The following is a 12021-nucleotide window of genomic DNA, read 5'->3' on the forward strand; positions in this document are numbered from 1 at the left end:
TGTTGGATCGGAGGCAGAGGGCTAAGGACATTCCCCCCAGAAATGTCCGGGAGCTTGCAGATGCCTTGGTGGAAGAGTGGGGTAACATCTCACAGCAAGAACTGGCAAATCTGGTGCAGTCCATGAGGAGGAGATGCACTGCAGTGCTTAATGCAGCTGGTGACCACACCCTTTGTTGAGGGACAAATTATTCAATTTTTGTTAGTCACATGTCTGTTGAACTTGTTCAGTTTATGTCTCAGTTGTTGAACCTTGTTATGTTCATACAAATATTTACACATGTTAAGTTTGCTGAAAATAAAACGGCGTTGACAGTGAGAGGACGTTTCTTTTTTTTGCCAGTTTCGACCAGCCCAGAGTAATAAATGATGGTGTGGCCTTTCTGGCATTTGCCAGAATTGACAGACAGCCAATCCGCCCATGCTCACTCCCACATTTCCGAGCCTGTAAGTCAGCTGCCCTCTACCACCTCTTGAAGATGTCAGGGGAGCTCCAGTCTGATAGAGAACAGCCGTGTGGAACAATACATGTTTGAAGAAGATCATATATATATTTCAGCAGCCTTATTCTCCATAGACTGGTGCATGCCAAATTGGCCCAGGCAGAGTGTAGTAGGGCTGGGCTACAGATACAGACAGACAGTGCTAGAGCTATCCTGTCCCGGTCTGGCGATGCAGGCAGCCATTGGAACTGCGTTTTCCACACCATGGCACTCAGGTTGGGAGGAGAGCATCCAAGCTGATATAATTGGTCTTGGTGACACAGGAAGAGAGGGTTTGATGCTATGGTAAGAGGGTAAGACTCATTCATAGTCAGACCAGGGATGGGTGATTGAAAGAGAGAAGAGGAGGCCATTGCTAGAAAGGATGTTCGGTCAGGGTTAGGGAGTTGAGAGGTTGAAAGGCGTGGAGGTTTTAGTGAGACACACTGGTTGGTTAAGAGGTGTGTGTGTATAGGTTGCAGGTGCTTGGCTGGTTGGGGCATTGCTCTGAGCGAAATCTTCAGATGAAACTGAGCATATGAATTGTGTTGAATAAAACAGCACCTTTTTCAATTATTCATCCCTCTAAAATACTCTGACCAGCTAATAGATATAGAGATGCAATACTGAGAGGAATCTGTAGGTAGAATTGAAGACTGTTATCAAATTCTTTAGTCAAACGTATTTTAGTCTGATGTGCAATTAAGCTTATTTTCACTGTCTAAGATGAGTGCAAGCTGTCAAATCACTTTTTATTTAATAGAAAGAGAAGACGCATAGAAATGTTATTGACAGGAAATGTTGTTATTGAAGGAGTATGATTTACACAGCAATCCTTCCATCCGGCTTTTATTTAATAATGAGACCTTTTTGAGAATATCTTCAAAGTTCTGTTGTTTCATATGCAGACAAAGGAAAGTGAAGGTATGTTTTTTGTGTGGAGAACAGGTTAGTAAAATTCTCCAATAGATTCCTCTATGCAGAAGGTAATGAGGATAAATGCCATTGAATTTCCTCTCTACACACGCGCAAACACACACACACACACACACACACACACACACACACACACACTCTCTCGCTCGCTCTTTCCCTCTATAATCACTGCATTCTCAACATAAAATACAATTTCTCACCATTTAATTGCCCCATTAAAAGATTGTACCTCTAAGATCTGTCACATTATTGAGCCTCCAGCCTTACTAAGGAGCGACCCCTGCTCTCACTTTAGTCAATTATCTAACCTTCACTTTCATAAAGTCACACTGGGTCTAATCTGCCCATAGACACAGTTCTAGGATCAGCTCACCATCCTTCAATCCCAACCTTTACCATTAAGCGTATAAAACTCATAACTGACCATAGATCATTGTCTTGGAGGGACTTCCTCCTACTCAGCTGAAGTAACAGACTACAGACGTGACCTTTATCATGTAGACAATGTGACATGTTCTAGTGCCAGGGACAGAGAGGGTAGCTGGGGGAAGCAGACACCTCCGCTAAGGGGGGTGACGTGACAGAGTCTGGAGAGAGAGTTAGCTCTCAGCACTCTGATAGCCTCATACGATTTGAGTGTGTGTGTGTGTGTGACAGGACACAGGAAAGAATGGTGTGGCCTTGGTGTGTGTCTGGAAGGGGGGGAGAGAGTGTGCATTCTTATAAGTGTGTGTGTGTGTGTGTGTGTGTGTGTGTGTGTGTGTGTGTGTGTGTGTGTGTGTGTGCGTGTGCGTGCGTGTGTGTGTATGTGTGTGTGTGTGTGCGTGCGTGTGTGTACGTAGGTGCGTGTGTGTGTGTGTGTGTACGTAGGTGCGTGTGTGTGTGTGAATGAGGCTGTTGAGAGGGCTAGGTGTTAGACTGAAGGTGTAGACAGCATAGGAGAAGTCAATAGAATGCTCTTAAAGGAATGAACTTCTTCCTCCCCTGGAGTCTGCAGTAACACCCTTCCACATACCTTCCAAGTTAGATATTCTAAAAAGACTGACCGTGAACTATAAACAGGGCTACCACCTTATTGTGGGAGATGGAATGAAATTCTATTATAATGATCACAATATATACATGAATGTTGTACATAGTTCCACCCATATACAGTGCCCTCTGGAATTCTTCAGACCCCTTGACTTTTTCCACATTTTGTTACGGTATAGACTTTTTCTAAAATGCATAAAATAAAACAAATCCCTCAGCAATCTACACACATTTTTGCTAATGTTTAAAAAAAAGCAAAAACAGAAATACTTTATTTATATGGAGTCCACCTGTGGTAAATTAAATTGATTGGACATGATTTGGAAAGGCACACACCTGTCTATATGAGGTCAGTTGACAGTGCATAACAGAGCAAAAACCAAGCCATGATGTCGAAGGAATTGTTCGTAGAGCTCCGAGACCGCATTGTGTCGAGGCACAGATCTGGGGAAGGGTACCAACAAATATCTGCAGCATTGAAGGTCCCCAAGAACACAGCGTCCTCCATCCTTCTTAAATGGAAGAACTTTGGAACCACCGAGACTCTTCCTAGAGCTGGCCGCCCAGCCAGACCTGAGCAATCGGGGAGAAGGGCCTTGGTCAGGTGAGGTGACCAAGAACCCGATGGTCACTCTGACAAAGGTCTAGAGTTCCTCTGTGGAGATGGAGATGGAAGAACCTTCCAGAAGAACAACCATTTCTGCAGCACTCCACCAATCAGGCCTTTATGGTAGAGTGGCCAGCCAGAAGCCACTCCTCAGTAAAAGGTACATGACAGCCCGCTTGGAGTTTGCCAAAAGGCACCTAAAAACTCTCAGACCATGAGAAACAAGATTTTCTGGTCTGATGAAACCAAGATGGAACTATTTGGCCTGAATGCCAAGCATCACGTCTGGAAGAAACCTGGCATCATCCCTACGGTGAAGCATGGTGGTGGCAGCATCATGCTGTGGGGATGTTTTTCAGGGGCAGGAACTGGGAGACGAATCAGGATGGAGGGAAAGATGAATGGAGAAAAGTACAGAGAGATCCTTGATGAAAACCTGCTCCAGAGTGCTCAGGTCCTCAGTCGGGGGTGAAGGTTCACCTTCCAACAGGACAACGACCCTAAGCAGACAGGCAAGACAAGGCAGGAGTGGCTTTGGGACAAGTCTCCGAATGTCCTTGAGTGGCCCAGCCAGAGCCCGGACTTGAACCTGATCGGACATCTCTGGAGAACCCTGAAAATAGCTGTGCAGCAACACTCCCCATCCAACCTGACAGAGCTTGAGAGGATCTGCAGAGAAGAATGGAAGAAACTCCCCAAATACAGGTGTGCCAAGTTTGTAATGTCATACCCAAGTAGAATCGATGCTGTAATCGCTGCCAAAGGTGCTTCAACAAATTACTGAGTAAAGGGTATGAATACTTATGTAAATGTATATTAAACAAACAAAAGAATATTAGCAAAAAAAATTACAAACTGTTTTTGCTTCGTATACGGTATTTATTGTGTGTTGTTTGGTGAGGGGGGAAATGATTTAATCTGTTTTAGAATAGGGCTGTAACGTAACAAAATGTGGAAAAAGTCAAGAGGTTTGAATACTTTCTGAAGGCACTATAAAACTGTGAAATTGCTGTCATCTGAAGGGCTTTGCCTGTTCACGTAATTATATTTCTACGGTTCCACCACTTACAAAAATCTAAATGTAAAGGCAGACTTTATGTTGAAAGAAAGACATGCACTGCTCAGGCATTTGACAGATGCTTGCCTGTAAATGTTTGCATGATCCGTCCCCACAGGGTGTGCAATGGGTGGGCTGTTTTATTTACTGGTGTGAAACAGACAAGCTAACATCAGGTCCGACCTGTCTCTGCTGCTCTACTAGACTGGGGCATTAAACACACTATGGCTTAATTGCATTATCTGGCCCACAGAGCATGGTGTCGTGTGGGAGAAGTGGGAGAAGTGAGAGAGAGAGAGAGAGAGAGAGAGAGAGAGAGAGAGACGAGAGGCAGGGTGGGATATATTGTTTGTGTGTCTAGACTATGTCTATGGTTGAAGTTGATGAGGGGGGAAGTGAAAGGGGAGAGGAGGGGGGAGAAGAGAGGGTGAGAGGAGAGGAGGGGATGACAGAGAGGAAGGAGAGAGGCGCAAAAGGATGAGAGAATTTAGCAAGAGTAGAGAGAGGTACTGTAAGAGAGGAGGAGAGGAGAAAGGAACGGAAGGAAAGACAGAGGATGTCAGAGGAGGGTAAGGAGGGAGAAAGGACGAGGAGAGGATGGAGAACAGATTCACATCTCCACTGGACAGACAGAGACATGGAACACATGCAGTATTGAACTTAACTCATAGTGAGAAAACCTTCAAGTTGCCACTCAGCAGTGCAGTGCTCTGCAAGATAGGCTAGTGCTCTCCAGTACTTGGGGCCCCTGTCCCCGCAGCTGATGAGGGTGCAAACAGGTACTCCAGTCCCATTAAGCGCACTCTCCCTCTCTCCTTCCATCGCTTCATATCTTTGCCCTCACATCTCCTCTCACCTCAGAGCTAAACGGCATAGATGATATAAGCACACTGAACTTTGGGGGTTAATTTTTAACCTTTCGATATATGCGTATTATTGTGTGCTTTGGCTCATTGTAGAGTTCTCGTTCGGGGTTGGGAGTTTATCATCTCACAAATTTCAATTGAATAAAATGGAATGATAGCCTAGAGCAACATTTCAGAGATTGTCTATTGTATAGGGTAATCACCACACCACTTTTATCATCCTTAGTTAGCTCTCTGTGAATAAGACTAGAGGATTGTTTGTTATAGTATGGCTCCATTCATCGTGCTCAAGAAAGTAAACTTTACAGGAAGAGCCAGATGTCATTATTTATCATCTTACATCTCATTTATTTATGAAACAGAAAAAGAATGGAATTCTCGGTTGAATTCTTCTTGAATTATTTACACTGAAATGGTTAATTCCATACAAGGCCTCAGAAGATCTCGGCTCTGTTCTGTTTAATACTTTATTATCTTTCCTAAACCGAAAACGCAGGAGAAAGGAAGAGAGAGGGAAAAGTAGTTTATCCATCCTGGACCCTATAATTGTTCTTCAACTCTTATTTAGGAAGTGTTTATGGAACATTTTAGGATGCCTAAAATTCGTGAAGTTATGTTGAATAATTTATTGTTTTTGACATCTTAAGGTTTTTGGGATATTGTAGGATTTTAGGGTGGGAAAGCTATTGCTGTAGGTCTATAATGTTATATCTTACTAAATTGGCTTGATGCAACGACATTAATGAAGCATCTTATAAAGTGATAATTATATGACAGGTGGGATAATTCAAAGAATCAAAATAAATCCATGATGTAGGCCTTTACTATATATATTTACAAGATGTTTACCTGATCGAATTTTAAATTATTTGTATCAATATTATTCATCCATTCGATTTCTCTCATGCCATGTATTATTCAAACTGTTGAAAAGTCTCACTCAACCCTCGGGTTGAATGGCATCATGTCATGGATCTCTTAAAATGTTAGGCCTAGGCTACTCCTATCCCTTCAGCGGGAAAAAGATATTGCATGAAGTCAGTGGAGATAAAGCTATTAGATTAAGAAGTGTGTTAAGGAGCTCAACTCTTCGCTAATGGAGTATATTCTATAATGGAGTATATTTTATCATGACCCGTTTAGAGAGCGGTGGATGCGCAGCTCATGGTCCCAGGTTGATGCAGTCAAAAGCCGCCTAATGAAAAGAGACGCATCGCTGATTGCTGCTATATCTGGGCCCGCTGTGGAAGTGGCATCGATTTAACAATTTAGCAGCCCTGTCCTCTGTGTTGGAATTAGTCACGGCTCAACGATGCCCAGCTTGCCGCCTTTTACACACACACACACACACACACACACACACACACACACACACACACACACACACACACACACATAAATGAGGGAGAAATATCCTACACTCTCTCTCGCACTCCAAGGTGCATTAATTGAGGAACTATATGTGCAAAATATTTAGTCTTGGAGGAAATTGAAAGTTCAATACAAAATGTAAAATAAACCTAGAAATATAATAGGTAAAAATATGGTTATTATTATATACACATATATATATACTGAATGTCATTACTAGGCTATGATATATGTGCATGTGATTTAGTAGATGTTGGTTTACGCGACATAATTTCAGCACCACGGAGAGCTAACACAAGGCACCCATAAAGGTTAATCCTTTCAATTTTGCCTTAATAACAAATTTAAGATAGTTGCATTTGCAAAACGTAGGCTACAGGCTGGTCAACAACGTACCCTGTTTCAGCACCATGGAGAGCGAACGCAAGGCGAAATCACACTCAACAGAGAACATCATTCTGCAAAAAAAACAATTGTTTATTTCCGTGACTCATCAACTGCAATCGGACTTTAGTGCAAGAAGTGTGAAATACATCTATCAGATGTGATCATAAGCAAAACATACTGTATATTATGCACTACTTGGTTTAAGAGGAAACATTGTGCTGTCATGCTTCAGGTTATTATTATAAGAGGTCTGGAAAAGGTGTACACCACTAGGATACTCTGTGTCCCCACTTCCCAGATCATAAAACAACATATTATCAGTGTGTTTTAGTGATTCAACAATCCAGAACTTTTGAATCTGTTGAATGTGGGGGATCATTTTACTGGGAGAATGGGTAGGCTACTACTTTGCTTTTCTTAGTGTCCAAAGGGATTGAATCCCTCTTTTTTCCACTCATTTAAAAATGCATTTCAAGTGAAAGTAGTCTGAATTTGATATTTATGCAAAACGTCATTGTTCTGATGTTTGTCATTATAACGTCATTATACTGCCATTCATGTATTGACATTTTTCTAAAACAAAAAAAGGCATGGAAGCATGTAGTATCATAAGGAGTTCAGATAGCCTTCTGCTCAGGTTGAGTTAATTCAAATGGTGAGAGGATAGCAGTCTCTGTATGTCTCTCTAAGGAAGTCGATACATACTGCAAAGACGAGGTAACATGTTCAACAGAGTTCTGCCTTCCATCGCCTATCCATTTAACCCAATCCACACCCTGTCCATGGCTGACTTGGACAGCACAGGTTTAAAGGAACTCTGTCTGAACAGGGGGTCGTGGAAGACCCCGTCCACCCAATCTCTCAGAGTAGCCACTGGCGAGTCCTGCTGCTCAGCCGCCCTCACCTTCAGGTTGGGTACTTCGGTCAGATACCCCCCTGGGGAGAGGGCCTCGCTGGGGGTGGCTGTGTGCATGCATGGAGGGAACTCAGGTTGGATAGCAGCAGTTTGTGCAATGGACCAGATGTTAGGTTTGCTGCTCTCTGTACTTCGCAGGTCCCGTTGAGTGTAGAATGAGTTGGTTGTTCGGTCGTGGTCTGGTGTGTTTTTGAGGCAATCTGCTGACTGTGGCAATCGTTCATTCCCGTGTCGGAGTGTGTCTGGGGTATGTGTGAGTGGGCTGTTGGAAGGGTCTTTGGGGTGGTGGCGCTGGTCCGGTGGTGTGTGTACTGGGGTGTCTTTGGTGTGAAACGGGTGTTTAGGGTCGCAGTCAGAACCATCTGACTCCAGCAGATCAAAGTCCTCCAGGTCACTCTGTTTTAGGTCCACACACCTCCCCGTTACAGAGTCTACAACCAAAAAATACAAAGATGTTTTAACAATCACAAAATTGACAGGACGGATAGAAAGCAACTTCCATATAAATGAATGGGAAGCCATTTTAACAGCCAGGTCACTCCTGATACCAGTCAGTATTCGACGTCCATCCATGTCTGAGGATGTCAGGAGATGACGTGGAAACCAGCCACTTGGGGAAACAGTAAGCATCTGCCTCTGATTCCAAAGGTTGAACGTTTGAATCCTGCGATAGCCTATCCCAAACCTTAACCCTATACCTTAACCATTCAGAGTTAATGCCTCACCTTAAGAATTTGGAGTTAATGCCTGAACTTAACCATAAACACTTCGAAATTTGATGTTTGGAACAACTTCCAAATTTCAAGTTTGAGAAACACGGATGAACATCTGATTCTGAGTTGACTGTGAGAGCGGGTAGCATGTTAATGGGTTCGTCTAGTTAATTATATAAATCTATGGTACACATGCACTCACCATCAACATCTATCTCGCGTTTGATTGGCTCCTCCTCTTGCGATCCCTCCACACCATCACTGTCATCTTCACAGCCCCTCTCATCAGAGCTTTTATTGGCTCGTGGTGACCATGTGACTTTGTTCTCCTTCTTCAACCTCCGCCGTGCATTGGCAAACCACGTGGACACCTGAATGAACAAACACATTAATAAATCATTACATATTTGATCAATTCCCAAGCCTACTGTTGTGGCCCTGAGCACGGCACTTAACCCCTAAACCTGCTCCAGGGGCATCGTATGTATGTGTATTTGGGTCTTTAGGAGGCTTTAGGATAAAGCAGAAGACACATTTATGTGGGATGTAATCTTCTTCTGTGATTAACCAGTGCCTAGTACTCCTCGATCGAGCAGGTACTGTAACACATGATAAGTTCAGAAGAGCTCCAACTAACATATTCATCCCCAAACACTGAGCCAGTTGTTACCTGTGTAAGTGTCATCTTGGTGATGATGGCCAGCATGATCTTCTCTCCCTTGGTGGGATACGGGTTCTTCTGGTGCTCCTGCAGCCAGGCCTTCAGAGTGCTGGTGGTCTCCCTGGTAGCGTTCTTCCTCCGTGCTGCGGCACTGTCCACAGATGACCCATACCTGGGAGAAGGGAGGTGAGGGGAGTGGTGTCAGAATAGGAGTGAATTTGACAGAGAAACTCTTCCAAATATTGCATTTTTCACATTATGTTGAATGGATCTAATATGTGCTGGAGCTTCGTTGTATTTTTTCCTCCTTTTTCCTCCTTGTACTTGGTGTTTGACATATATGTTCAAGAGATATGCGTGTGTATCTCCTTATGTACATATTCTTTATCCCCTTACACTGTGTACAAGACAGTAGTTTTGGAATTGTTAGTTAGATTACTTGTTGGTTATTACTGCATTGTCGGAACTAGAAGCACAAGCATTTCGCTACACTTGCATTAACATCTGCTAACCATGTGTATGTGACAAATAACATTTGATTTGATTTGATTTGATTTAAATGGAACTATGTTATGCATCAATGCCTTATTCCTATTTCTCATATTTAGATCATATTTTGATGTTTACAAGAATTACAAGTTATTTAGAAACAGATAACATAGTAGTAGACATACCCATATCGGTCATATGGATACTGCCCAAATGCATAATCATATGGATAGTATGCAGGGGTTTGAGAGGCCCCCACATGTGCAGACGCTCCATCTTTGGACTCCAAGGTTCCCTGCAGATATGAAATCAAAAGACTTTCATTGACATAACTTGACAAAACCTTTCAAAAACGGAGTCAATTATGTTTTGTTTAGTCTACTTTGCTCACCACAGATATGGATCAGTCCAGTGCGCACGAATTGGACAAAGGTTTGTCCTTTTTTATTTCGCTGACATGACCAATTAAATGAAAAAAAGAAGAAAAAAAGACAAAAAAGAAGGAAAGTCAATATAGAAAAAAAAGCCTACCTACCCTGGCATACAGAGCTGTTGCGTCGCCTCCGCAGGTGCCATAGTACCCTTGGCTCTTTCCATAGCCAGCTCCATACACACCAAGACCTATAGCCGGGGTTGGTATCTCCTGGCCCGGGGAGCCGAGCAGCCTGCTCTCGTACGCTGGGCACCGAAGAGGCTGGGGAGAGGGATGCGTCACACCTGAGTCCAGGAGAGACCTTCCGCCAGGCTCGAAGCAGCTGGCCAAAGAGCTCGTGCTCATGAGGAACTGGCGCGAAAACAAGAAAACATTATTTAGTACAAATATAGACAATATGCAATACATGAGCACAAAACGCAAAAGGCTACCAATAAATCACAGCTATTTTGTTAAAAAAAAAAAAAAAACGTAGGCTATATGATGTATCTGCAAAACCGGAGACACTAGCTTATAAAGTACAGAAACAAACAATGTTTTCCTTCACCACACTTTCAAGTTTCTTCTAATTTAGTGAAAAACGCATTACCTGGTGTGTGGGTGAATAGGGGTATCCTAGCTGCGGGTAAGCCATGATATCAAACATCAGTGAATGTCGGCAAACTTTAAAGGATCAAGCACCGGCACAATGTCCAACTGTCACTCATCAATGCATCAGGATCAAGTAGCCCGTAGACGCTGATCTAAGGTCAGTTCCGAAGAAGGAATCTGGGTAAGTTACACGTGTGCTAGATCTGTGCGTAAAGGTAACTTTGACTAAATCAAATCAACACCAAGACACACTGCTTTCCACTGCGGGTAACGTGCCTGCACCCAATATTTGGTTTGTAATGAACAGTCTGCTTCAGCTGTTCTTCGGCTCTTCTATTGAGGTATTAGAGAAATATCAGCTATAGAGCAATTCTCCCTTGGGATGTTTTTTTGGGGATGGCTCAGGTGTCCAGGTCGGTTGACGGTTGGTGACGCGCTGAATTAATGAATATGTTTACCGTCCAGTCAGTCTGGTGAAACACATTATTTGCAGTCCAAAGAGGCAGGGATGTTGTGATCTATGATCCACAAACCAACCATGCCACTCCTGATGCGCTCTCTGCTTTTAACTCGCCTGTCTCTCTGACGTCACATGGACTCCGGCGTGTACAACTACTGGTCATCTCCTTCAGCATATTTAGTTCAGGACCTTCGATTTAGCCCCGTTTCGTGGAGAAATACAAATGTGTAAAATAATACACTATATATTAAATCAATTAAAAGTGGTCGAAATGCATCATTGAGTTAGAAAAGCCTACTTTCATTGAGAAAACAAAAACGAAGGTATAGGCCTAAATTCCTCCGAATTATTTTGAAGAATAAACGTATCAGAGTCTGCTTTCGTTGAACTACAAGACAGGAAAGAAAATACAACTATATAACTCTGGGCAGTTTCTCCAAACTGTCTAAAACCATAGACTCCTTCCCGTTATTGCCGGTGTCTGTGAACGACAGACCTGCTCGCTTAAAGATTTTTGTTTCCACACGAGCGCACACACCGCCCCGGGGTCCCGGTAAATATAATGAGGATGTGTTCAAATCGCTCCCTTCCTCCCTCCCTCTCTCCCTCCGACGCACACACACACACACACACACACGCACGCACGCACGCACGCACGCACGCACGCACGCACGCACACACACACACACACACACACACACACACACACACACACACACACACACACACACACACACACACACACACACACACACTACATCAGAGGTGGAACAAGGAATGATGTGAAAGCTCTATCGCAGATGATTGATGACTATGAAATGATATTAGCATAATAGCTTTTTATTCCTGTAGTTTAGATAACATGTCACCTCAATGAAATTACCTCCTGACTCCTGATCAAGCTGTTATAGTGGTGAAGAGATTATAATAGCCAGGTCTGAACGAATTAATCAAACAATAAGCACGTCTCTTATCTTGAGAGGGCATCATTTCCAACTCAGTGGCTGTGATGATGATAAAT

The 12021-nt window shown here is 43.2% G+C and overlaps 1 protein-coding gene across 1 annotated transcript; it reads right to left on the bottom strand.

The window, feature by feature from the left end:
* Window positions 1–6809: 6809 nt before the first annotated feature.
* Window positions 6810–11080, bottom strand: LOC139372694 (iroquois-class homeodomain protein irx-4-A-like). Its single transcript, XM_071112481.1, has 6 exons — window positions 10539–11080; window positions 10052–10300; window positions 9702–9811; window positions 9037–9199; window positions 8569–8737; window positions 6810–8084 (listed from the first exon to the last, which is right to left on the bottom strand). Exons 1-6 carry the CDS (start codon window positions 10593–10595, stop codon window positions 7489–7491), a joined length of 1344 nt encoding a protein of 447 aa, XP_070968582.1. The 5' UTR covers window positions 10596–11080; the 3' UTR covers window positions 6810–7488.
* Between the last annotated feature and the right edge of the window lie 941 nt (window positions 11081–12021).

Source organism: Oncorhynchus clarkii, chromosome 18 (genome assembly GCF_045791955.1).
Source record: "Oncorhynchus clarkii lewisi isolate Uvic-CL-2024 chromosome 18, UVic_Ocla_1.0, whole genome shotgun sequence".
Taxonomy (NCBI): Eukaryota; Metazoa; Chordata; class Actinopteri; order Salmoniformes; family Salmonidae; genus Oncorhynchus; species Oncorhynchus clarkii.

Excerpts from the sequence above, each read along its gene's own strand:
- LOC139372694 (XM_071112481.1), bottom strand. The coding sequence starts at position 10,595 with ATGTTTGATATCATGGCTTACCCGCAGCTAGGATACCCCTATTCACCC. Across the intron at positions 10,301-10,538 it reads CCTATTCACCCACACACCAG|TTCCTCATGAGCACGAGCTC; the intron begins GTAATGCGTTTT and ends TTTTCGCGCCAG. Across the intron at positions 8,738-9,036 it reads CCAAGATGACACTTACACAG|GTGTCCACGTGGTTTGCCAA; the intron begins GTAACAACTGGC and ends TTGTTCATTCAG.